This window comes from Alosa pseudoharengus, unplaced genomic scaffold (genome assembly GCF_046254945.1).
Source record: "Alosa pseudoharengus isolate Yale_2024_CS ecotype anadromous, Long Island Sound unplaced genomic scaffold, YU_APseudo_1.1 YU_APseudo_1.1_scf_2, whole genome shotgun sequence".
Taxonomy (NCBI): Eukaryota; Metazoa; Chordata; class Actinopteri; order Clupeiformes; family Clupeidae; genus Alosa; species Alosa pseudoharengus.
Window position 1 is genome coordinate 52,346,024 of NW_027468663.1, and position 27,180 is coordinate 52,373,203.

At 41.7% G+C, this 27,180-nt stretch overlaps 2 protein-coding genes and 1 long non-coding RNA gene across 3 annotated transcripts in view; 1 reads left to right on the top strand and 2 right to left on the bottom strand.

Moving 5' to 3' along the window:
• The first annotated feature begins 847 nt into the window (after positions 1-847).
• Positions 848-4,887, top strand: LOC143133576 (beta-1,4-galactosyltransferase 1-like). The gene is made up of 6 exons (XM_076293330.1): positions 848-859; positions 2,125-2,295; positions 3,031-3,218; positions 4,298-4,420; positions 4,556-4,660; positions 4,758-4,887. The coding sequence occupies exons 1-6, from the start codon at positions 848-850 to the stop codon at positions 4,885-4,887; spliced, it is 729 nt and encodes a 242-aa protein (XP_076149445.1).
• A 9,479-nt stretch (positions 4,888-14,366) lies between these two features.
• Positions 14,367-18,289, bottom strand: LOC143135400 (uncharacterized). Its single transcript, XR_012988934.1, has 3 exons — positions 18,036-18,289; positions 15,090-15,121; positions 14,367-14,459 (listed from the first exon to the last, which is right to left on the bottom strand). It is a non-coding gene; the product is annotated as an uncharacterized LOC143135400 (long non-coding RNA).
• Positions 18,290-20,898: 2,609 nt separating this feature from the next.
• Positions 20,899-27,180, bottom strand: part of frem3 (Fras1 related extracellular matrix 3) — a 35,998-nt gene continuing 29,716 nt past the window's right edge. Inside the window, exons 13-24 of the mRNA XM_076295494.1 lie at positions 26,955-27,113; positions 26,357-26,660; positions 25,971-26,102; positions 25,273-25,604; positions 24,758-24,950; positions 24,204-24,308; positions 23,911-24,038; positions 23,253-23,387; positions 22,830-22,956; positions 22,443-22,630; positions 22,160-22,306; positions 20,899-21,791 (exon numbers count right to left, since the gene is read on the bottom strand). Of these exons, the coding sequence (XP_076151609.1) occupies positions 21,222-21,791; positions 22,160-22,306; positions 22,443-22,630; positions 22,830-22,956; positions 23,253-23,387; positions 23,911-24,038; positions 24,204-24,308; positions 24,758-24,950; positions 25,273-25,604; positions 25,971-26,102; positions 26,357-26,660; positions 26,955-27,113 (2,520 nt within the window). The 3' untranslated portion in view covers positions 20,899-21,221. The remainder of the gene's footprint in view (positions 21,792-22,159; positions 22,307-22,442; positions 22,631-22,829; positions 22,957-23,252; positions 23,388-23,910; positions 24,039-24,203; positions 24,309-24,757; positions 24,951-25,272; positions 25,605-25,970; positions 26,103-26,356; positions 26,661-26,954; positions 27,114-27,180) is intronic.

Below are 27,180 nucleotides of genomic sequence, written 5' to 3' on the forward strand. Positions count from 1 at the left end.
AAAGTAATTTACTTTTGACATTGTCCTGTAAAATGGGTCACACCAAAATACAGTAAAAAGGGGCACTGAAGTAGGAGTGCTGGAAACACTTGATTTATTGAAAGAAATATGAGAGATCTCATCTGGTAAACTGTCAATGTCTTTCTTAGTTGTTATAATTCCTGAATGAAGAAGGACCCCCTATCCACAAAGGTATCAAGACAATTGCCCAAGTAGGCCTATTTAGGGTCACACCATATGATATTGATTTTTGGGACAATATCTTTTTGTTCAGGGCTGGTTCAAAATATTATGCCTAGACTTTTAAAATAGCAGAATTACAAGTAGACATATGTGGTATTAATAAATAAGGTGAAATATATAAATTTTATTGGTTTTTTTCCTAATCAAACTTTATGAAATGGGCTTGGGACAGTCACACCATATCAGCTTTTCCTGGTTTGGCTGAAAATTGTGAAAAACAGGAATATGACTGGCATGAATGGCATATTAATCTATATATTAATATAAAGCAGCCTTTTCTGAACAATATAACGTAATTTATTTGCAAATTAGACATTTCTTTACTTATGTTTGACACTCAGGACCACAAAAAGGCCATGCCACGTCAACCACCCAGAAACACAAAGGTTTAGAGAGGGATAGAGAGGGTACAGGAACACTGGGAAATCCTGTTCCTTCAGAATTGTGTCATTATTGGATCGTCATGGCGAAGATATTCCATACTGCACCGTCTGCACCTTAATGGCTTCCAGTATCTACAGAGGCTTAGAATCTGTCTGAGATTCAAGGTGGTCTCAAAACTAGATGATCTCATTTCAGTCAAATTGAATCTTATCTCAACACAATGAAAACAGAGGTCAGTGTATAGACAGATCTTACATAGGAAGGGCTCTTTAGAGGGAGTGCAGACATTCAGAATCGTATCAACACAACCTGACCCAACTTGACAAATCCTTGAAAAAGTTCAGCGACAACAGAAATATTCAGTAGACTACACGGTATGCCTGTGGCTCTAGCTTCATAGAAGTGGAAAAGTATCAGAGGAAACTGTCACCATAAGATTAACAAGAGGACGTGCTAGGACGAGTGAGACAACTAGGCTACTTTTTCTAAGATGATTTTTTGCATGTGGAGAAATAGGCAGTTATAGTGAGCCTTTTTTGTAATTCTTTTAGAAATGAAGTCAAGTATTTTCACTGGTTTCAGTAAACCCTTAGTCAGGTAGAACCCCAGGATAGGTGTGACATAAGGTAGGCCTACTAATGCAATTTTTTTGCATAAATTGATAGTTTAGGGGGTGTAGACTCAGAATCTGACGGGTGCCGCTCCGGCACCCTTGAGCATTTTTTTTAAATGACATAATTTGTCACGCCCCCTTTTTTTGACCATAAAAAATAACTAGATGCACATTACTGTATAAACCCATCATGTATGGTATCAAATGAAAGCTCTTCTCAAACAGAAATCAATGATGTCAATAAAAACATGCTAAAAATGATTTCAAGTCCCTCCAGAGAACATAATAACTGTAAAGCCTTGTAAGGTCACACCGCTGAAATGGTAGGCTGAGCAACAACCACAAGAGACATATGAATTGTATCAACCCTCAACAATTAATCAAATAGACAAAGTTATAATGAACAAAGTAGAACTTTCTCAGATTCTGAAAGCAACTATATACAGAACATGTTGCCAGGCTGGCCTTGTACACATCACAAACATCAAATGTCTCCTCCAAAAAACATTCATTCAATCAGACATTTCTCCCTCGCTGTCATCAGTATCCTCCACTGAAAAAAAAATCCAGAGCACAAATTCCTTGCATCGGTGGGGTCAGCCCTATGTTCCCACATTTCTAGGGTTAGGGTTAGGCCTGAGGTGTGGGTTAGGGTTAGGGAACATAGGGCTGTGGGAACATAGGCATGCTCCCGTACTGGTATATGTAAGTATACTTGGGCAACCGTGGCCTACTGGTTAGGGCTTCGGGCTGCCGGCGACCAGTAGGAGAAATGTGGGGGGGGGGAGTGGTTGAAGAGCACTGCTCTCCCATGCCCACAACCACAGTTGAAGTGCCCTTGAGCAAGGCACCTGATCCTTCACTGCTCCCGAGCGCCACTGTAGCAAGTCAACTCACTGCTCCGGGTTAGTGTGCGCTTCACCTCATGTGTGCTCGTTGTGTGCTTCATCTCACTGTGTGTTCATGGGATAAATGCAGAGACCAAATTCCTTGTATATGCAAGTATAGACCCTTTCAAGAGAGTTCCATTATCATTTTATTTTATTGTTGAAAGGGTCTATACTTGGGCTATAAACCTGATTTACATTTGTTGTTGTATTTCCAAATGAAATATAAAAAATAATTTTCTTGATTCTGTCCTCTCCTCCTGTAATCAACTTTGCAGTTTTCTCTGTAATTAAGGGGGCAAATTCAAGGACTATTATAGTTAATGTGCTGACTAACTGGCAAGTACCTCATAACTCAGACTAGTTTGTATCAATCCTGGGTTGTGTTGTCTGTTTTAAAGCATTAAAAAAAATTTAATGTTAAGAAATGTCATCAATTAGGTGAAACCTTCAAAAATGCAAAATGTCACAATTCACAAAGCTTGTATTGGTGTGACAAAATTGGTCATTTCGAAGCAAAAAAACTTCTGAAGCTTCTCTAAAGCTCTAAACCTCTAACTGGCTTCAGATATATATTTTAGAAAAGGAATGTAGTATTTTTTACTTTAATATCTTTTTTTCTTTACTACATTTTTTTGTTGTTGTTTGTTTTCTTGGGCCTATGCACGTTGTGCCTGGAGATCCCTTTTGTCGTAGGGGAAAATTGTTAAAGTGCAAATAATGGATAACATCAGAGAACACAGATAATGCCAGATTTGTTTGATGCAGTGCTGTATGAATTCTTAAGAGTTTTTCTAATCATTTAAGGATAGAATGATTGAAGGACAGAGGAGAAAGTGACGCTCTGAAACTATTGTCTTACACACTGTTCAGAGTATAACCTGATGCAACGTCTGTCTGCAGGATGGAGAAACCATGTTTAACAGAGCCAAGCTATTGAATGTGGGGTTTGCTGAAGCTCTGAAGGAGTATGACTATGAATGCTTCATCTTTAGTGATGTGGACATTGTCCCCATGGATGACCGAAACATCTACAAGTGCTATAGCCAGCCCAGGCATCTCGCTGTCGCCATAGACAAATTTGGTTTTAGGTAGGTGAAAAGAAATATTACATTATAAGATTAATTCACTTGAAATGATGGGGGGAAGAAATGCACTTCCTACACCCACCTTACACAGATACCCTATTTAGGATTGTTAGATGAGCTTTTACAACATGGAGCCACAACAGAGACTTGTTGTATTGCATTGGCCTTGAAGCTCATTAGGTGGACTTCACAGATTATCAGTCCTGACCCAACCAATGGGTTTTAGGGGTTTCACATCCAGCACTGCAGGTTGAAGAATGTAATGAACGTAATGTTCAACCAATATACTTGACTGTGTGACCTACAGTATGAATCCTCACAGTCAAGGACGATTGCATGCAGAATACTGCATGTTTTAGGCAGAAACAGACAGCCTAAAGACAGGCAGATGGCATGCTGGGCCCATCCTCTGACTCACAGAAACCCATTCATTACTGCTATCCACATGGAAACACTTATGCTGGGTCACACTGACATAGGACATGGGCATCTCCATATCAACATTTTGTTGATAACAGAGAAAATATTTACAAAGCTCTTATAGACATCATCAAGCTGTTTGAAAATCAGAAAACAGATATGTAAAGAGTGTTTCTTGATTTATTGATTTAACCCTTGTAAGGTGGTTCGGGTCTGTGGGACCCATTTTCAATGTTTGCTAAAAGAAAAAATAGGCTATTTAGTATTTCTTCTAACTCAAACTCATTGGCCTTGGCTCATTTTCCTTTTTATGCCTTTAATCAGACAGGATAGTGGAGAATGACAGGAAGTGAGCGGGAGAGAGAGTCGGGGTGGGATCCGGAAAGGTAAGTCGCCGGCGTAAGGTGCAGGTGCCCCAGCCAGTCGCGCCACGGCTGGGGCCGTCTCTGTGCATCTCTGTGTGTGTCTGTATGTCTCTGTGCATCTCTGTGTGTCTGTGCATCTCTGTGTGTGTCTGTGCATCTCTGTGTGTGTCTGTATGCCTGTGTGCATCTCTGTGTGTGTCTCTAGTAAAAGGTCAACGGCTTTAGTCCCTGCATCATACTCTTCAGAACATGTTTCATATAAGTTAGTTTATGTCATGTACTTCATTTTCTCCAAAGGCTACCATATAATCAGAACTTTGGAGGTGTTTCAGCTCTTAGCAAAGAGCAGTACATGAAAATAAATGGCTTTCCCAATAATTATTGGGGCTGGGGTGGAGAGGATGACGACATATACCACAGGTGAGCAAGGACACAATTAAGTCATTTTACAAAATTATTTGCATTGTTTCATATAAAAAAGACCTTTTTGTGCTCTGTGAAAAAATGATCTCCATAAAATACACACATGTAAACTGTTGAGACCTATTACTGTAGGGTGAGAATCAAGGGAATGTCACTCTCCAGACCTAATGGAAAAATAGGGAGATGCCGAATGATCCGTCACAAAAGAGATTTGCACAATCAACCGAATCCCAAAAGGTAAATGCCTAATCACCATTTTTTTCCTCATACAGCAAATGTGCTATTAGACTACTCAATTTGGATCACCTGATAACTTGCACCTATTTTGTTACAGGTTTTATAATATAGCACATACAAGACAAACAATGGAAACTAATGGCATCAATTCTTTGAAGTACCAAGTAGTGAGAATTGAAAAGGATCAGCTGTTCACTAAAATCACTGTGGATATTGTGACACCATGATGTAAAAAGTACAGAACTACAAAAACTCCACAAAACCCACATTTTCTCTTTAAGCAGTCGTTAGACCGTTATTTTCATTGCTGGGGATAGCTGAGGATGCATCTTGCAACTAGACGGCTACTACTTCAGTTTGTGACAAATGTACAACTTAACTAGATGTACCGCAGAGCAGTACAAAATATGACCGCCACCGTAAAATTTTCATATCGTTACATCCCTAGTTATGTGTGTGGGTGTGTGTGTGTGTGTGTGTGTGTGTGTGTGTGTGTGTGTGTGCGTGCGTGCTTGTGTGTGTGCCTGCGTATGTGCCTGTGCATGCATGCGAACATATGTCTACTGTGTGAGTATGGGTCATATGTATGATTACTGTGAATGTATGTGTGTGCGTGTGTATCTGTTTGTGCACATGTGTGCACATGAAATGGGTTAACATGACCCCTGGAGGCAAACATACGGAAAAAATTGGTCATCCTAGGCCCTACGGTTCTCAAGATATTCACAGAAAACTGTCTGCCCCAGGCATGGCGCCAGGATTCCAGTTTTGGATGGGCCAGACCAATTGTGGGTGGGCCTTAACATTTTTTTTATCAAATCACTGTTTAACCTAATAAAAATGACTGACTAATATACTGTTATATTATTTGTGCTTACATAATAGAGATTTGAATAGCTTGATGCTCTTGAAATAGTTTGTTGCATTGTAAAAAGGACGGACGTACTATCCTCGATCACTGTCCTTGGTTCTGACCAAATAAGAGCGCTTTGGAATCTCCATTACGCACCATACCTGCTGGCTGTGCTTTAGCGCATCTCTCGAATAGACCTAAGGCCTATAGGCTGTAAAAGTGGGAATCTAATATTTCCCCCAAACATAGTTTAGTTCTGCTTGTATAACATGAAGTCGAATATTTCATTTGTTTTAGGTTTTCAACAATACAGATCAATCACACTGCCCGACAGTTTCAATCAATATGCAGGGCAGTTGAAAACATTCGGGGCTTAGCCCATAGAGTCTAAACGGTTTTCATAATTCCCATTTTGCCTGACTTGCTGCTCACTTTTCATAAATGAATCCACTGACTCAAGCCTCATTTGCACCACATTTATTAAATATTATGGACAATAAAATTTTGACAATTAGAGGATGTAATGACATTTAGCTATCTTGACATTTTCTGTTTGCTAGAAACGAACTATATAGCCACCTAGCAGAGTGGCTTTTAAATAGCAATATGCATTATATGGTTTGTTATGCTAAGCGTAGGGAGAAGGGAACATTGAAGACTCACTAATTCGATTTTACAACTAGGTAAAGCAGGCCACCACTGTTTGGCCAGCTCGAGACTGTAGGCTAGAGGCTGATAACAAACCTGAACTTGTAGGCTAGTCTAAATGACGAGAACAGGATAACTCCACCACCACCTTGTTATTGATGACTTCATGATTTCCTTGTAACGTAGGCCTATACCAAATATTAAATGCAAACAATGACATGCCCAACCTCGCGCGCGCACGTAGCCTACGTTCCAAATTATGTGTTATGGAAGGTAAGGTTCATGTTAAAGTGTAACGTTCATGTAAAGAGTTCACCCGTGTCCGCTTGTATGTTAAATACGTCCATCTCATCTCAAAGTTTCAATGCGCGATCGGAATAATGGTTTCATATTTGTTAGTCGCTGTACAAAATACATTCGGGGGTGAAGCCCTGGCAAAATCAGCTGGCTACTAGGCCTACCCCTCGGGCACAGAACTTGTTCATTGACAACGTCATCTGTCATGTAAAACATGCTCCAAGAGAGCTCATAAAGATCAATCACACCCATTAGGCCCTTTAATGCAAATCGGATCAACGATCACAATATCAACAAGCTGCATTGCAAAAAAAAAAAAAAAATTCAGAAGCCATTATTAAGCCATAGAGATGTGCTAGGTGTTATGGATCAGCTATCCTTCATCTCCTGGTTGCAGCGATACAACGAGACCGTTTGTGCACGTTTAAGGTACCTAAACAACGACTATATTAAAAGTTTTTTTTATTTTTTTTAAGAAAAGTTTTGGGTGGGCCTGTTGAAAAGGGGGGGGGGGGGCTACAGATCAAAACGAAAACCGACAGTTCCATGCTATCCATGTGGGGTTACATGCCCACCAAGTTTCGTGTACCCCGGTCTTTCAGTGTCCCGGGAATTCTTGTTGGTGTACGGTCACTAAATGTACACATAAATTATTTTATTGTAAGGCCCCCCCATGAACGAAAGTTCACAAAACTTGGCATGCATTCGGAGGGTGTCATAATGATCCTACACTTTCAATTTCGTGCAGTTTTGATCATGTCAGCCAGAGATATTGTGGTGAAAACACCTAATTGTTTCCTTTTTAATTTTTAACTAGGTGGCGCTATACATGAAATAAGTGGTAATGGGATGGGTTGACATGCCCCCTTAAGACCAACATACAAAAAAAGGTGGACCTCCTAGGCCCTACGGTTCTCGAGATATTCACAGAAAACTGTCTCCGGCCACCTACAGGCCAGTTGGGTGTATAGTAACATAAATTAATTTATTGTGTGGCCCCCCATGAACGGAATTCGACGAAACTTGGCGTGCATTCAGAGGGTGTCATAATGATCCTACACTTCCAATTTCGTGCAGTTTTGACTATGTTAGGTCACAGATACCTGCGATTACAACACCTCATTTTTACTTTTTTGTGTTTAACTAGGTGGCGCTATACATGAAATGAGTGGTTATGGAATGGGTTGACATGGTCCCTTGAGATCAACATACAAAAAAAAATGGTCCTCCTAAACCTTACGGTTCTCGAGATATTCACAGAAAACTGTGTCTGCCCTACCCTCCTTTCGGGGGGTGCAGTCCAGCGGGGGGCTACAGATCAAAACGAAAAACGATGGTTCCATGCTATCCATATGGGGTTACATGCCCACCAAGTTTCGTCTACACCGGTCTTTCAGTGTCCCGGGAATCCTTGACGGAAATTTGGACATGCGGAAAAAAAAAAAAAATCTGACTAAACCTATATGACCGCCGCTTCGCTGCGCGGCGGTCATAATAATTGAATGGTTGTAGGTATTCTAACTGTAAGAATGTTGAGGTATGATTTCAATAATTCACAAAATATAAATATTTGTCAATATTGGTGAAGGGAAATTCACAATTGCGTCGCCGTTTAAAAAAAAAAAAAAAAAACATAGTCCAGTATTTCTTTCGAAATTGAAATGAAGTTGTATGGACTGGACTATGTTTTTTTTTTTTTTTTTAAACGGCGACGAAATTGTGAATTTCCAGAGCGTGTTACAACACACTCAGCAATAAGACTCCTACAGCAAAGATGGCAACATTTCTGGAAAGGTACTGGCTTGATGAAATTCATTCTGGACTCTCTATTCGACCACATAAAGACCTCGGGATACTTCGGTTTGGCTTTAGGAACCCTCTACTCACTACCACGTAAGTGTTATGTTGTTTGGAACTGTAGAAGAGGTATAAAAATAGCGTTTTGTAGCAGCGAAATTGAAATGAAATGAAAATGAGTTCTGAAAACGGTACAATCGAACTTTCTCAAAACACATCCGAATGACATGATTTTGATGTCAACTCAACGTATGTACCCCCAATCATCCGTAAATCGATCTAAAGTGCATTTTACTCCGGATAATTCCTTTAACTGTGTCCTCCTCCTAACTGGGTCTGCTTTGTGTGTCTGTGTCTCTGTGCATATCTGTGTGTGTCTGTGTTGCATGCAAGCTTCTGGGTACCCAGATAAGTCTGTGCGTCTGTATGTGTGCGTGTCTGTGTGCGGGAATGTTGTCTTTCTGTACCTGCTATTCCCACACAAAGTTACAACATTTTTACATTTCAAGCTCTTTCACCTGTTTTCTCACAAAGAAACGAAATTGATGATCCTAAATGTAATCTCACAGGGGTAAACGGCAAATATGAACCATAAATGATGTCTAATGAGCTAAAGTAAACATCTGTTAAGTATTTTTATATACAGTAGATTGTTATGGCTTTATTGATTTAAAAGCCTAATAATGTGGAGGTCCCAGACTCGGGAACATTGGCTGAGTAAAAAAAAATATGAACACCTTACAAGGGTTAAACCATGCTGATATGTGCCTCTGGTGAGGCAGCGCTCATTTGACCTTCTTGTGTTATCAAAACTGGCTGTGTCTAGTGAAAACTAGGTGATCAAACTTGTAGGCTGTATGCCAAAAATGCAGTGTTGATAGTGCCTTTAGGACATCAATCAGGGGCGTCACTAGACCTTATTCACTGGGGCACGTGCCTTAGTAAAAGTCTCCAGTGCCCCAGTAAAATTCTAGCGCGGCTCTAGCTGGAAACGCCATTCATGAGCGCATCTCCGTGCCTGCTTTACTCATGGCTCGAGCCTGTCACTTACCAGCCAATAAAAAAAAAACAAGGAATAAAGAAAGGGGCCATAATAGCCAATCAGGAAATAGCATCTCTGTAGCTGGGTAAGATTGAACGCAACAACCAATGAAAATCGTTCACATGATTCTTCCGAGTGTTTCGTTGTACTGCACACACATACACTGTGGAATCGGCTGGAGCTCATTACATCACTTTGAGCACAGAGTAAGTCTTCCCCTAAAATTCACAACTTGTTTGACAGAAAAAATGACAAGTTGATCGCTGTTAGAGAGTGTTGCACATAACTAGCATCTGTTTTTCAATGCTTAGCGTCATTGTAGCCTTAGCAACAGTTTACCAGCTTGTGCTCTCTCACTCACCATGCGTAGGCTGCATGCACACATGCGGACAATTAACAACGATTTATACTATACTGTAGAAAGAGTCCTGTAAAAGTAGCCTATACTGTTTGTTAAGCTGTCCTACTGAACTAAACATAGCCTTCTGATAAACTATATAGAGATGGACATCATAAAATTCTTCCTGAACAGAGGCAGAGGGAGAGGAACAGTGAGGAGGATGAGGGAGGTATGATCATTTTGCCCACATTAACGGTAACATTAACATTTATGCTGGTAATAGCCAGTGCTGTGATTTGATCAATGATTTAATGGCAAACTCAAATAAGTTTGCTGCATTTGCAAATGTAGCCTATAATAATACACAGAATCAGATAGCCATCTGTGTAAATTATTATAGGCTACATTTGCAAATGATCACCAAAAGTCAGTATGAAGGCTTTAGTAGGCTATTTAAGCTACAAAGAACTGCAGTATTGCCAGGATGTCTATAGGACCCTTGCCTGGGAGGGAAGTATATCTCAATTTTGACAAAAAATAAGCTTCCCTTGTGTTAGTAGGAAAGCCTATTAAATTAATGCAGTGAGTATAGGCCTTATGCCTATGTGTTTGGATGTTGCTGGATAGTGGCTGCTACAACAATTGAGTGAGAGAGTGCTGGAGGAGGAGAAGGAGGAGAAGAAGGTCGAAGAGAGGGAGAAGAGAGGGGAGAATGTATTTATTTCATATTGCGCGCACAGTTATTTATTTAATTTTTTTTATGTATTGGGAGTTGGGGGCCTGTGCCCCAGCAAAGCTCTAGGTCTAGAATCGCCCCTGACATCAATGATAACAGTTTAACGTCTGAGCTCTGTTACACTTTCATACTGCGCATAGTTCTTATTTTTAAAGAAAATAAAGAATATATATTATCATTATCCCTGTCTTATGCTGACAAGCTATAAAACAACAATGCACACTTGGAGTGGACTAGGCTACATTCACACATTCTGCATGTGATTCATTTGGCCCCTCAGTGTGTAAACAGCATATGGATAAATGCTTATGGAAGTTGAAAGCTGCCCCTCAGTGTGTAAATAGCATATGGATAAATTCTTATGGAAGTTGAAAGTGTAAGTGGAAACAATGATAGGTGTGAACTAGCAATTGACATAATAGAGATAGTATCAAAATGCATTTGATAGCCTAATCAGCTGAATATGACAATATGACAGATTGACTATACTGTTAATCTTACTCTGGTGTTTAAACATATTCAAGGGTAGACAAATTTATCCCGTTATCATCCATTTTTAACTGTTCCTGAACTTGTTAAAAACATGTTTAGATTAGTGGCATCTGTCCATACTGTCCAGGCAGTTTTGCAGTGAGATGTGACGATGATGCCATTAGCAAGGCAAAATAACAGCACTGAGATGTGCAGATCCACACAAGTCTGGCATAGTATTTGCTTATGGCTCTCTCTCTTTATTTGCTTATTTCATTTTCATTTATTTTGTTGATGATTTACATTTTGCTCTTTATGCATGAAAGGTGATTTTCCACCATCACCAAGATGAACTTAGCACTCCCCTTCCTTGGAAATTAAAATGTCTGCTTTGGACATCCTGGAAAGGAAAAAAAGAAAGGAAGCAGGTTGAAATAAAGGTCATCACAAATAAGGTGTCCTGCACCACATACCCCAAAACAAGCAGAACAAAAAATACATTTCTTAAAACCTCGAGGGAAAGTGTATCAAATTACCATGTATTTAACATTACCATAAACTCATTATTGACAATGAAGGATTTAAAGATTGTAGGATTGAGGCCCCAAACGGAGTGACAATGAACAGACTGTACGGTGTTCATTTTAGGACATCCTCAGACTCAGGTGTCAGACTCAGAAAAACATCGGTCATCTTCAGACAAAACTGCCTCAGCGTCAGAAAAACCTCTGTCATCTTCAGACAAAACTGCATCAGTGTCAGAAAAACCTCTGTCATCTTCAGACAAAACTGCCTCAGCGTCAGAAAAACCAGACTTAGGTGTCAGACTCAGAAAAACATCTGTCATTTTCAGACAAAACTGCCTCAGCTTCAGAAAAACTTCTGTCATCTTCAGACAAAACTGCCTCAGCGTAAGAAAAACCTCTGTCATCCTCAGATAAAACTGCTTCAAACCAAACTGAGTCAGGTCTCAGAAAAAACGCTGTCAGAAAAAGTGGTCAGGTCTCAGAAAATCAGGTCTCAGAAAAAACGCTGTCAGAAAAAGTGGAGTCAGGTCTCAGAAAAAACGCTGTCAGAAAAAGTGGAGTCAGGTCTCAGAAAATCAGGTCTCAGAAAAGTATTAAGTATTAAATAAAGACAAATGTGCTATGCCATGATGTAATACCATATAATACCATTATAAAACGTTAGCAGTTGTCATTGTCATTGCACAACAATAATAGACAGACATAAAGATAGACAGGTACTTGAAATGTAATCCCCAGGGGACAATAACTGCAGCGTTGTTGAATTCATTTGATATGAGATGTTATCTTAACTTATTTAGAGAAATGTGCCTTATTGTTGGTACCTGCTATTTCATGTATTATCATAATGGTATTATATGGTATTACATCATGACCTAGCACATTTGTCTTTATGGGGGTTTGGGAATAATGATGTGATGATAATGATGCAGGTTTCTTACTTATAGGTAGTGTACAACTGGGAAACGGTTAGCAAAAGTAAGAAATAATGGTCCAGGTGTCGTTCTGGACTTTCGTGGTGGAAAAATGTTTAACCCACTTTTCCCTAGCTCATTGAATGTACCGTAATCCTACGAAAAACAAATTATTTTGCTGTATGTAGTTCGTAGCTTACTCCGGTATGTGCCTTACAGCAGCTGCTAATGTTACTAGCGAAGTGAGGTTAGCTAAGTTACATCCATGGATTTCCTACAATGTGTATACCATTGGATCACTTTCTACCTTTACTTATAATTTCTACATCTAACCAAGCACCAAATATAACATGCCAGTGACCAGGCTTGGAATTTCACCATTCTGGGGGCAAGGCCACTTGGCCTTCAGTTGGGCATATTTGGTGGGGGGCACAAAGGCCACATGGGCACCAAGGCCAAAGTTAACTATACAGTAGTAGGCTATAAAAATGATCAAAGTTGTATTTAGCCTATTCACTGCAGTAGACCTGCATCATTGTATGAAACAAACATGAAACATGATATTACATATAATTTGGCCTGCTATGAAATCATGTATTGAACAATTTAAATTTAAGCACAGCTCATCTTTAAGAAACTCAAATAGCCTAGATGCATGCTTAGCATTTTGTGATCAGGCTACCTTCACAAACTCTTAGTCAGCTGTCCTCTGATTTACCAATATCTAGGCGATATTTGTAACATTTATTTTGTATTATGTTATGAAATCATGTGGAACAATTTAAACACATTGTAAAACTTAAAGCCCAAATTTGGAGACATCAATGCATGTCGAAATTTACTGCAAATTCAAAACTGGATTACTCTGGAACGGCTAACTGTACAGGGGACTGCTTTACACCTTTATGTTCGGTAAGGTCTGCTGTTTATTCTGATATGTGGTTTGTCATGTGTTAAAAGAAGGGTTCGTAAAGTATTCCACCGAGATGAATGGGTAGGGCGACCATGGACGCAAAACCTTCAGTAGAATGTATGATTAAATTGAATTATATTATTTACTTTCCTCGCGAACCGTTTAACACAGCAATTATCGGCTAACATCGTTTAAAAGCTGAGAAAAAGCTCTTTCATGTGGCATCACTTGTGATGTCTGTGTGATGAATAGGCTACTTCGCGAGTAGTTCAACTGAGAAGAATGGGTGAATTTGGACGCAGTTTCTTGCGATGTCACTTTCTCCACTGAGTAAAAACTAAATTAATTTGCGCTGTGAATGCTAAGATTATTTTGACAGGCCGCAGGCTAAATAAAAATCGCTATTAGTAGGACACAAAGCAGAATATTGAAAGAAGGGGGCACCAAGGCCACCGTGCCCTGTAAACCTATGATTTTCAAAGGGGCTTCACGGCCAACGCAAGGGGCTACCACGGCCGTCGTGGCCGCCGTGAAATTCCTACCCTGCCAGTGACAGAATAACGTATTAAGCATAATATTCACCGTTCTGTATCCGTCGTCTTCTTCTGTCCCCACAATAACTTTTCATTTGAGACTTTTTCGTCTGACTGTTTTTTCTGACAGCGTTTTTTCTGAGACCTGACTCCACTTTTTCTGACAGCGTTTTTTCTGAGACCTGATTTTCTGAGACCTGACTCCACTTTTTCTGACAGCGTTTTTTCTGAGACCTGACTCCACTTTTTCTGAGGCAGTTTGGTTTGAAGCAGTTTTATCTAAGGATGACAGAGGTTTTTCTTATGCTGAGGCAGTTTTGTCTGAAGATGACAGAAGTTTTTCTGAAGCTGAGGCAGTTTTGTCTGAAAATGACAGATGTTTTTCTGAGTCTGACACCTGAGTCTGGTTTTTCTGACGCTGAGGCAGTTTTGTCTGAAGATGACAGAGGTTTTTCTGACGCTGATGCAGTTTTGTCTGAAGATGACAGAGGTTTTTCTGACGCTGAGGCTGTTTTGTCTGAAGATGACCGATGTTTTTCTGAGTCTGACACCTGAGTCTGAGGATGTCCTAAAATGAACACCGTAAGACTGAGTGAAATGAGGCGTTATACTCACTGTCTCTGAACACAGAGGGCACACTCGTTGCCATAGGTTTGCCCGTCTGTGCCACACACTGGTTCCAGATTGAGTGGACATGCAAGTATTTCAGCCATGTCTCCACAGCTTGGCTGTTATGCAACCAAACAATTGAGTGTCAAGAATGTTTTCAAGATTTTGGAAGAAACTGAGTGATAAAATACATTGGATTCTCTACGATTTCTTTCTATAAATTATTCAAGATTTAATTAAAGGTTGTATCAGCGATGGCGGGGTAACGTCACTTCTGTTGACGTTCAAACAAAACAGAGAGCTAGCTCGCTACTCCCTCCCCCTCCCTCCCATGCAACTGAAACTCTCCTAAACGCGCATTATTGGTTGGAACACTTTATTTGGTCTTTGAGTGGTTGGCAACACTTGTTGGTAGCAATTGTTTTTGTGTGCAGATCTCAGGCTGCCTATACACGTTTTTTTGACAGCCTGCTTATGGGGTGGGCAGCTAGCGGATCGTTAGGAAAGATTAGATGAGTGTGATCATTTATGTTTGGGCCTACAATCGCTGATACAACTTTTAAAATGGTCAGTAAATTTCTGTGACCACAATAGACACCAAACAACATAGTGGCAATAATAGTGATAATAGTGATTTGGCTTGGGCTGGCCTGATGAATGGTGGCTTTCTGAATCATATGGCCATCATAAAATGCCCCATTTCTGTCTATGTAAATCAGCAGTTCAAATGTAAACATTCCAAACATTACCTTTCTGGGATTTACTGTCTTGCCCTCTGCACCTGTGCAAGACAGATGGTGAAGTGTGTTGTTAATTTTATGATTAAGGCAACAATCTGACTCATGACCTCACATGTCCATCCATGATTTGTACAGTTTGCTTTTTCAGTCACCAAAAGGAGTGTGTTCACAGGTCTTTTATTTTCAAAAGAAAATAAAAATCTACCACTTTTGTAGTAGCCTAATATGACGATAAATTCAAAGGGACAAAACTTCTCGGACTGACTGCAGAGTATGGACATGTCAGAGGCAGAAAGCAAATATACTACTTGGTAAATTGATTATGTGAATGTCTAGTTTCACAAACAGGGTAAACGCTTGACATTATTACACATAAATGTCTGTGTACCTCAAAATATGTGATCATGTTGGATAATTGTATGTTATGACTAGACTTAGCAGCACCTACACAATTGAAAGAAAAAATGCAAAATGCACACACCTATGATATTTCATTTTAAAACTATACCACACATCATATTCTCAAAAAAACAAAACATAAAATTGATAGATAGATAGTTAGATAGATAGATAGATAGATACAGTAGATAGACAGATAGATAGATCCCTAAATTGAACAGAAATTGTAGAAATGGCAAAAAAACAAAACATAAAATTGAACAGAAATGGTAGGTATTCTACCTCTATAGGTATAAAAGAATTCAGTGGAAATGCATGGATTCTAGTTGCTGCTACTGGAAGAAACTGGAATCCATGCATTTCCACTGAATTCTTTTTGGAATCTGATCCCTTATCATACCTGTTCATTCTTACTCGTTGCTCGACTTATCGTGACTAAATTCAAGATGGCTGCAAACGCTAAACTTCGTGAAGATACTGTCTGTATAAATCGTCTTGTAAGTAAACTACCAGTGCTTTTTCAAAGTTCTCAATGTCTCGTTTTAAATGTCAGGGCCTTCGGTAGTATACCAATGAAGTGTGGAGATACATTGAGCCTCGTAAATGGTGTAAAACAGTGATTTATTTGCACGGCTAGCCCGATGCCGAAGCACCACCATTGAACAAGCTGTTGGTAGCATCGGCTAACTAGCACCAGATTTTGGAGGGCAGGGGACAAGCCGAGATGAGACATACGTTCACACTCGGTATCATGTTTCAACACACTTTAGATCAATATCACACCGGAATTCTCCTTTAAGTGAAGCATTGAACAGTTCAATGGCCCTGGGGACAAAGGACTTCCTCAGTCTGTCAGTTGTGCATGACAGTGAGCGAAGTCTCCAGCTGATCAGGCTCTTCTGCTTTACAATAGTGCTGTGGAGTGGATGACTCACTACAAAATATTCCACTTTTTCGACATCAACACTGCCTGGTACTGTACTGACATCCACTTTCCTTGCATCTACATATCGGCAGCTCCTAGCACCAGGCCTGTACAGGTTCTTTGGTTAAAAGTTGGAGGACAAGAATTCCATCCTTCATGTGCCAACCACAACTGGTTGTTGAGGGCAACTGTGGATGGGTCACACCGTGGCTGCACAATATTCATTTCCTAATTTAAATGAAGATCTAAGTAGAAAAAACCCATGAGCTATTTTAAGGCAGAATTCAGTGCCTATTTCAGAGATGGGTTTTATGTAAGTCAATTCAACACGTGAACTGCTTTGTTTGTTGATTAGTAAAGACTGTGTAACCAACTGATTGGCCTAAGTAAGGTATTAATGTTTGGGAAAATATCCTTTGGACAGACATCAAGAACCTTGATCAGTGAGGGACAGGGACACTTTCACTCTTAATTTGCTGCGCAAACAGCTGTGTTTTGACGAGTGCAATGTGAGGCTACTGTGCAAGACGGCGGGCCGGTTTTTCTAGACTTTCTGCCAACTCTCTTTCAAAAGACAGTAAGCTATTTAATTGACCTGATGGATGTCTTCACCAAGTGAACAAAGTGAACAAAACACTTAACCATGCATGCATGTAGCCTAAGGAGTGTCCAAGGTTAGCAATTCATGTTTGGCTTGTTATTTGTTGACACTACAGCAGGTTAGAATGACAAGAACAGACAGTATAGCCGTGAAAGCCGAAAATATTTTAGGTGTGCCAGACCGACGATTGGATGTCACAGGCACACCCGGGCACATGGTTATGGTTATGGTATTTAGACCTGGCTAGAACACATGCTGAGGGGTTAAATATTAATACTGGATAGGTTGTATGCTTGTACCACAAAGTTTTAATATCAGTTTTGGCCCCCTGACTATAACTACCAACGAAATTTCAAATTTCAACTGATATAGCCATAAAACTAAAATTTCTGTGCAACACATTTTCTATTAATATTTGTAAAAAAATACATACAATTACGTACATTATAAATGCTTACTTAAACTATGTTGACACAAGTAACAATAATAAACACTTCATATATTGTATAACCCACATATATTTAACCTTACATTGATGATGCAAAACTACATTTGTTTCAGATGTCCACTCCAACATTTCTCTTGCATTGGAAGTGTACAAGAATTGTCAGTGACCAGTTGCCCTGATTTTTTTTTTATCCTTATGAAATGACTTGCTTACCATGATTGTTAAACAACCCAAATCAGGTCTGAAAAACAAATGTCAGGCCTCCATAATGGACCACTTAATTCAAGAGAATATTCTGCAGCTAATTTTCATCAGTGCTAGCTGTGCTGTTGTTGATATTTGGAAGGCCTCTTGGCTGTTAGACGGTCAGCACAGTAGTTTTGTAGTTCTGTAATGCTTCCTCAAGTGGTCACATATATGCCATTTTTCAGCATTCAAGTCATACTGTGTAGCATTTAACCATTGGCAACCAGAGCCTTGAAAATCAATGTGAATGTAAGTGCACGTAAGTCAGTCAAGTGTTAGTAAATATCAGCCAAAAGGCTACTCAACAGTGAAGTCACAAACAGCACAGTAGCCTACCTGCAGTGAGGACAAAGAGTGTGAGCAACAGAAGCAGCATTTTAAAAGCCATTTTCTCCTTCAGGTAAGCACTGAAACGCTTGCACATAACCACACCAAGTGTTGATATACACAGGATTCCACAGGTGGGAATTGAAGCACCTGACACACGGAAATGAAACGGTGTTTACACACAAAGTTCATTAATATATAACTAGCACTTGTCTGAGCAATCTTCTGTTAGGTATGTAGTGTACCATTGGCTCTGTGCACCAACGCGTTGACAAACTTCCGTTTTTGTCTTGAAGTTGACAAACCCGTTTGTTGTTTGTTGTCATCGCTGTCAAGATGAGTCATAGACTGTATATATAGAACACAGTCTATGAGATGAGTGCTTCAGTTGTACCAAAACGTAAGAAGCCCATAGCTTGCACGGTCATTTCAGGGTTGTTAGCCTTTATTTAGACAAGAACTTAGAGGGGGTCAAAGGGGGCACACAGGAAGCCCAATAGTCCCTGTGGGCTCTGAGGCCTTATGTGCTGTCACTTGAACAGCAGCTCCTCTGTTCACCACACTTATCATAGTCGGTAAGCATCTTATGTAATTTCCAGAGAAGCTGACCTTTGGACAGTCTTAGTCAGATGTGATTGTCATGTTCTCCCTCTGCTGTTGAGCTGTGGTCTTACTCTTATTTCACCTCCAGTGGATTATTCTGGAAACTAAGACTAGGGTGTGAAAAGCACTGGCTCTCTGGTTGACTATTTGTGGAGTCAGAGGACAGGAGGGTTTGGTGACACCAGTTGGAGAGAGCAGCTGCAGTCGTGGTTGTATCTCATTGTCTGACCTAGAGTCACACAAGCACAGCTTGGGAAGGACAGGCCAGCCTCAAGACTGTACAGTTGATATCCAAGCAATTAAAACTAGATGTACCGCATAACGGTAAAAATATGACCGCCGCTCCTATGCAGGAAATCGATGTCCTTAATTTCTGTCCACTCCATATTCAACCTTGATTCAAATTCTGTGCAGTTCTGAACATGTCAGCTAAAGATAATTGCGATTACAATGCCTCATTTTTGCTTTTTCATTTTTTACTAGGTGGTTCTACAGTATATCACAACTGAGTGGTTATGGGATGGTTGAGATCTCCCCTTGAGACCAACATAAGAAAAAAACGTGGTCATCCTTGGCCTTAGCTCTGCTGCGGTCATAATAAGATAATATCATAATGTTTTGGAGTTTATTCAAATGATTAATGGTAGATCTGTTTTGAATACAGTAATGCAGAGTTTGAAGATGAAGATGAGGGCAACTAACTTTGTCAGTATCTAATCTTTCATATCAGTACAGCGAAACTACACTGGCTAAACTCTTTAAGGACCTCAAGAGACATTTGGTAAGTATGTGAGTTAATAGTAAACCCAATGAAATGAAGCTGATGACCATCTGTTAGATGGAGAGATGATTCAGTGTATAACTTACTTGGAACTTACCTGGTTTGAATAGCACTCTCTGGTGGCACATGATTAGAATAGCAATTGGATCAGTCTTGACACCTTAAATGGTCAAGTGTGTCTTGCTGGTTCACCTCAAGGCATAGACTGTGTCAACAACTCAAGGATACAAATATAAAGATTATGCTTCATGTCTAATCTCATATCACAGCTGTATTACAATAAGATAATAAACCTCCTTGGATTTAGGATGAGTAACACCAGCATAATAGCATAGTTACTGACTGAACGTGATACTGACACCACTTGTTTATCATTTCAATAAATCAGTGACAAGAAAACCCATCAATGTATAATATTTATATTTGGCAAGAAAGATTTGAATACATGAACTTCATGAATTATGGAACAATTTGAGTCATTCTCAGTTGTGGGCATTTGTTTTGAAAAACACATTCTACATTGAAAGGGGATCCATTTTCTCTCAGAAATTCTACATTTTCCTTTATGGCCACATTCAGGTATAAATTAATATTTCAGGGTATCTAGTCACTATAAGGTCATCTGAGATTCACTTCTTCAAGTTTTATCAGGGTACAATGGTAGTGTTTGTATCCTCTTGTAACATGGTATACTGTAAAGGCAGTTATGTACACAACAAATGCACCATTAGTGTGTCTAAAGCACATTTCACCAGTCATAACAAAAATAAAATGTATAAAAACATTTACAAATTTGAATAGTAATGCACTTGAATGACAGAAATTACACATTACAATCCCTTTGATTAGCACCATATCCATGGTATATTTTCACGGGAACACTGACATGTGCTCTAAAACACAACAGTGCATCAATAATTAATTCATATTATAAAAATACATAAATCTATCACATCCAGTACTGCCGACTGCCAAATCTTACCCATCTATTCAATTGCCTGCTATCGCATCTTAAACACACATACACTCATAAACAGAAAAGAGTAGAATCGTTAACAGATTTAGAAGAAAGTAATTTAGACAAGTACAGTAAATATGCATTGTAACTATTCTAACTACAGTAAGCTATTCTGTTCTTTGCATGGGTTATAGAAGATTGGCTGCCTTACTGACATCTGATCCCTACATCTGTGTCAGGGATGAGAAAACCAGCCTACCAACTCTCAGCACAAGACCAGTATGGGTGGGGAAAAGAATCCATTCAAAAATTCTCTAGACTTTCCATGCATAGGCAATATTACAGTGCTTTTGTAGTTGTAGTGAAGGTGGGGAGATCTTGGGACATGATAAAGTAAAATAAACAGGAGCAGGCACCATCAGAAAGAGATAGTGGGTGTGCTCATCTCCAAATGATCTAAATTAAGTTCCACTCATTTGCCTTAACTGGTTATGGGCCCATCAGTACATCCAAATATTGTTGATCAGGGCTCTAACAAACATTTCTCGAACATTAGCCTTCCAAAAACACTGCTGGGTATCTAGTTGATTGTTTTGTGTTTATTGAACAGAGAAGCCCTCTAGTTTGTTGAACTGATCAGTTAGTAAGAGCCTTTTACTTGAACACATCCTCCTCTCATCTCTCACCTTCATTTGACTCCAATTTAATGGGCAGCCAGCAGACCGGCTCCCCTCCGAGTTTGGGGATTGGGGGGGTGGGATGTTCAGAGGCCACTGACCTGGCCGACGGGGGAATGGACAGGACAGGACGGGGGATATCGGGGTGAGAGGGAACGGGCTGCTGTGGGCACCCTCTAAACCTCTGAGCTGTCAGAACGCTGCCATGCGCTGGCCATGCCTTGGTAGCCGCCGTTGGCGGTGTCGCGGTACGCCGAGCTGGACGAGGTGGCGTACGGCGGGCACGTCTTCTTCTCCGCCCGCTTCCGCCGCACCAGCAGCGCCACCAGCAGGGCCAGCAGGCACAGCAGCAGCAGCAGCCCCGCCAGGCCCAGCAGCGTGGGCACACCCATGGGCAGAGCCCAGTCCGAGTCGGGCTCGCGCCCCAAACTGCCCTCCACCAGGGGGCGCTCCTGGTGGCCCGCGCTCGGCTCCAGCGCCCAGGGCTGCCTCTGGCTCACGCGGATGCGGTCGGAGCGGTCCAGCGCGATGTGCTGGATGTTGGTGCCTCGACTGTTCTCGATGCCGATGTCCAGAGCGTCGGGGTCAGGAGCGGAGCGGCGCTGGCGACCCACGGGCTGGCCCGCGAGGCTCGAGGAGACGGTGTGGTGGTACTCCAAGCTGCGCTTGCCAATGCCGCGGTTGGCGTTTTCACGGGAGCGAAGGGTGTAGATAGTATGGATGAACCACTCCCGGCCAGCGGCCACCTGAGGCACAGAGGTCAAACATTCAGGAGCATTCCTAACTGGTATACAGTTCATTCAGGAGCATTCCTAACTGGTATACAGTTCATTCAGGAGCATTCCTAACTGCTATACAGTTCATTCAGGAGCATTCCTAACTGCTATACAGTTCATTCAGGAGCATTCCTAAGACATCATTTTATTGGAATAAACACAAAAGGACTGAAATAATTGTTTGAAATATCATGTATATGTTGGGGTCTGGCATTCCCAAAATATTACATTAACATACCAAATCTTAGCTTTAGTAATTATTACATGCCATGACCATTTACATTAACAGACACAGAAAACGTGTGAGATGATTAGAATGATTTGTCTTCTTTTGTTACCTGGAAGAGTGGGGAGGAGGAGAGGGTGAAGCCATCAGAGCCAGCCTGTCTCGTCAGAGGCAACGCTTCTGAAGAGTCCTGAGCCAGAATGGCATCAAATGAAACGTCTCCGAAGGCAGTTGCCTGGGTCTCAGGCTGGGCTTTGTCCTGATAACACACACACACACACACACACACACACACAAATAGAAAGTAATTTCCAACACATAATTAGACACAGTACTTTTCAAACGGACATCGAATAAGAACTAGAGCAAGAAGTATTGAGAATGGATTGCCATACCAGGATCTTAAAGCGGTAGAGCAGAGAAGGGGCATCAGCGAGGCATCCGTACTCCTTATTGGTGGGGTTGTACTTGGGCACGTACCCATCCGCACCAGTGCAGAGGAAGACCTTCTCAATGCTGCAGGAGAAGGACTCACCCAGGTTCTGCACAGGGTCCACCATCACACGGCCATAGATGGTAGAACCTGGAAAACAGACCCATTCACATTCACATGGGCAGTCATTCTGACATTTGACATTTGGTCTGTGTGTGTGTGTGTGTGTGTGTGTGTGTCTGTGTGAGTGAGTGAGTGAGTGAGTTAGTGTGTGTGTGTGTGTGTGTGTGTGTGTGTGTGTGTGTGTGTGTGTGTGTGTGTGTGTGTGTGTGTGTGTGTTACGTGTTACCTTCAGAAAATGCTGAGTCACTTCCTTCTCCGAAGCCCATAGATCCATCAGACAACCAAAGCTCTTTCTTGGACAGCAGGAACATCTGGGTGTTCAAACTGAACTCTGCTGACACTGGGTCACTCACCTACACAAACAATCACAGGGGGAGAGTTGCTGTTTAGTGCTGTGCTGGTGGTCGTGGCCATTAAAACTGTTTTATTGTCATGTGTTGGTGTTTGGTGCTGTGCAGGTGGTCGTGGCCATTAAAACTGTTCTATTGTCATGTGTTGGTGTTTATGGGCTGGTGGATGCGTGCTGGTCGTTGCATCTCTAAGTTGTGTGCTGGTGGCGGGACTTGTAGTAGGTTGTATGGGAATGCAGTTTGCTGGTGGTATGCGTGCTGGTCGTTGCATCTCTATGTTGTGTGCTGGCTGGGCTGACCTGCTGGAAGCGGATGTCCATGTGGAAAGTGAGGGGCTCTCTGGGGTGGCAGACGGGGGGGATGCTGAACTCTCCATTGGGGGAGGCGCTGCAGGGGATCAGCTTCACCGTGTACGTGCCCGAATAATCTCTGATCTGCAGCACAAACGCAAATGTGCAGTAGTCAATATAATCCTCCAACAGCAATACGGCAGCAAATACGCCGTACTGTCACCTCAGATATGACAGGGCAGAAGTATTTACAGTAAACTACCCTAGAAATACATATGTGATATACATACATGATTAGGGCTGTGCAATTGATCAAATCAATCGATTAATCGTGATTATGACTTCCACGATTATGAAAACATAATTTGAAATATAATGTTGTATTGTGAATTATTCTTCTACATTCAGTTTCATAACAATGCTGTTCTTTTGTCTTGAGTTGTTGTGTGCATTATCTTTTTACATGTCATTTTTCCTGTTGGACTATATTTCAAATTAAAAATTCTAAAATCAATGAGTAATCGTGTTTAGTAATCGTGATCTCAACATTGAACAAAATAATCGTGATAATGATTTTTGCCATAATTGCTCAGCCCTTTACATTTGATCTCTAAAAAAGCCATAGCAGCTCTTAAGCCATGTGGAAGGAACTCTCTGAGGAACTCACAGCGAAGTCGGACACAAAGCTCCACTGCTGCATGGGCTGGTTGTAGGTGGGCTCCGTGCGCACCAGAGAGATGGTGAAGGTCAGACCAGGGTGGTCAGCAGACATCACCATGGACGTCAGAGAGGTCGCTGAGAACAAACATGGAATCAGTGGTAAGGAAACAATATCATTTCACTACATTTAATACTGTATCTCTATGTATGTGACAAATAAAATTCCTTGAATTCCGGAAGGTCCACCAGACATAACACATTCTGTTCTAATAATGTGTACTGTTTTGTATGCTCCCTTACCTGGGTGTGACATAACAAACTGGCCCCTGAATCGAGCCTCAGTCTTAAAGTTGACCACCAGACGGCCCTCCTCGTTGATACGCATGCTGGTGGGGTACATGGCTCCTGTGGAGTACAGCAAAGCAGGGAATGGCCATTAAAACTGGTCACTGGCCATTAAAACATTAAATCCACTCCATGCTCCTGTTTTCAGCACTAGGTGGTGGTGGGAGTGGACCACTAGATGGTGCTGTTGAGTTATGTATGGAGCTCCACCACCACTGTAATTCTACCCACAGTTCTCTGACTCCCTCTGCAGACCGTCATGAGAATAAACTATAATGAACTACACCATCATCACATAATAAGACATGCTGTTTTTGCTTTTGTTTTAGCTAAGAGAATCATACTGGTTAGGATTAACTGTCCCTAACATCCACTTTGAGTGACAGGGATTTGGTCTTTTCTCTGTGTTCTTGAAGAAGAACTGTTGAATCTCTAATCTTTCTGTCCCCCTCCCTGCCCACTCCCTCATCTCCCTCGAATGACATCATCAACTCCACCTGGCACCTCACCTTGCAGCTCTGCCTCAGGTGGGCTACCAATGCCGTCCTGCCACAGAATAGCTGTGTCATAGACGAAGGTGAGGCGGAGCTCAGACTGCAGGTCAAAGTGCTGCCATCCACCCACAGCCACAGGAGAGTGGAACACGTACGAGACGAAGAGGGGAACACGCACCGTCACATAGGACTGCACCAGGTTTAGAACCTACAGAGACAAAGAGGGGAACACGCACCGTCACATAGGACTGCACCAGGTTTAGAACCTACAGAGAGCACAGCACATGGAGAGGGAAGGCTGTTGATTAATATCTTTAAAAAAATGTGGAACCTTTTATGTGTCATCCAGAGATTATTGATTAGACATTGATTATGCAATAAACGACATAAATACCTAACACATAATGATGCCATAAACTACATAAATACGTAACACAGCTGTCTGATTTGACACCTACACCAATCCTACAAATGGAATTAGGGATCAGATGTCACAGTGTAAACATGGACCCAAAGTCTGTGAAGCCCACCTGTCCGTCTGTGCCAATGGAGCCGCCGCAGGTGTTGAGCAGCTCGGACATGTCGTAGTAGCTGTTGAACTCCCACAGGCAGGCTTCCAGGTTGAGGTTGCGGTAGAAACGCAGCGAGTTGGCGCTGCGCATCGCCAGGCTGTATTGGTACGCCGACGTCTCGCCGATGATCTCGGGGTTCTTGGTGGAGTCGGTGATGAAGCCGTGGCCAGTCTGGATCTCATTGAAGTCCAGCAAGTTGGAGCAGCGGTGGTTCCCCACACGGGTGCCGTCAGGGCTCAGCGTCAGCTCGAAGTTGGAGAGGGGCCGCGTGGAGATGACCGGCATCATGCCTGAGGAGAAGCCACAGCGCCACAGGACAGCTCGGACGGGTACGCAAACACAGTTGTATCAGTGCAGTACTGCTAAAGGACCTTTACTTGTTATTCGGGGCTGTCTTCTGATACGCTAACAACAAGCATGTTGCTAACACAGAACATGTATGAACACAGAACATGTATGAACACAGAACATGTATGGACAGAGGACACAGAACATGTATGAACACAGAACATGTATAAACACAGAACATACATGAACACTGAACATGTATGAACACAGAACATGTATGAACAGAGAACATGTATGGACAGAGAACACAGAACATGTATGGACACAGAACATGTATGAACACAGCTTTGTGCCCAGTCCAGACTCACCATCCATGTGCGGCATGCTAACAGTCAGTTTGATCAGGTTTGGGTAGTCAGGGTCGTCTGGTCCTGTGTAACGGATCTTGGCAGAAAATGGTTCAGCACCCACAGTGCCAGGGATACGTGGCTGGCACATACCTGAGGACAGAGGACAAGGGGCTCCAGTCAACCTGAGCCAGTCACAGCTAAACTGATCTCTGAATTATGAACATTAAATATTGTTTTACAATAGTGTATATAATAGTATATTGTTTTAGAATAGCGTAATCACCTACATAAAAGTGAGTTACACTCCTGAGTAAACAACAGAGTAGAGACATAACCCATAGCCTGGCACCCTCTTCACCCTTCAGACAGCAGTGCTGACAGCACGGCATGGGTCGTCCACTTACCCTCCTCTTGGCTGATGGAGATGATGGGGGAGCTGAGCTCCAGGCCGGCCTCTCCCTTGATGTTGTAGGCCCGCGCTGCGCACTGCACCCGCGACCCAGCCTGGAAGTAGATGGAGTCCAGCGTGATGGACTTGGTGTTGGTGAAGAAGGTGTTTGTGTCCACCTCACGCATGGGGCTGGTCACACCATCTGGCCCCGTGGGGGCGCTCACGAGCCAGCGGTACTGGGTCAGGGTGTCGTTGATGCTCTCCAGCGTGCAGATGGAGCCTGTCTTATCAAAGTCAGAGGATTTGGGGTTGCAGGCCTGATGGAAACACAGAACACAGCACTTTGTAAATATATGGGTATGGGTATAAAACTATATTCTAAAGATGTAAATATATGGGTATGGGTATAAAACTATATTATAAAGATGTAAATATATGGGTATGGGTATAAAACTATATTAATATATAAAGATGTCATTATGCTAATTACAGGTAAAGATGATGAAATCATATGATATGGGAAAATAATGATGACATTTAAATATGGAAAGATATTGTAATGATTTGGGATAGTATGCTGACATCTTACAGGAGCTGGCTGGTCAACTCACCGTGACGCAGACAACAGGATATCCATTGGGGGGATGTGGGTGATTTTTGACACGTCCTGTGTCATCATAGGTCAGCAGGGAGAGCACCTGCGGCACAGCTGGGAAGGTGACGTCTGCAACACTGTCCATCTCCTCAATGTAAACAATAGCTTTGCTCATCTGAAAAGGGAAGGAGTATTTGTCCAGTGAAATCCTTGTGCATCCCAGCTACGACACTACAATCCCA

Excerpts from the sequence above, each read along its gene's own strand:
- LOC143133576 (XM_076293330.1), top strand. Across the intron at positions 2,296-3,030 it reads TTTATTTTATTGTTGAAAGG|GATGGAGAAACCATGTTTAA; the intron begins GTCTATACTTGG and ends GTCTGTCTGCAG. Across the intron at positions 4,661-4,757 it reads AATCAACCGAATCCCAAAAG|GTTTTATAATATAGCACATA; the intron begins GTAAATGCCTAA and ends ATTTTGTTACAG.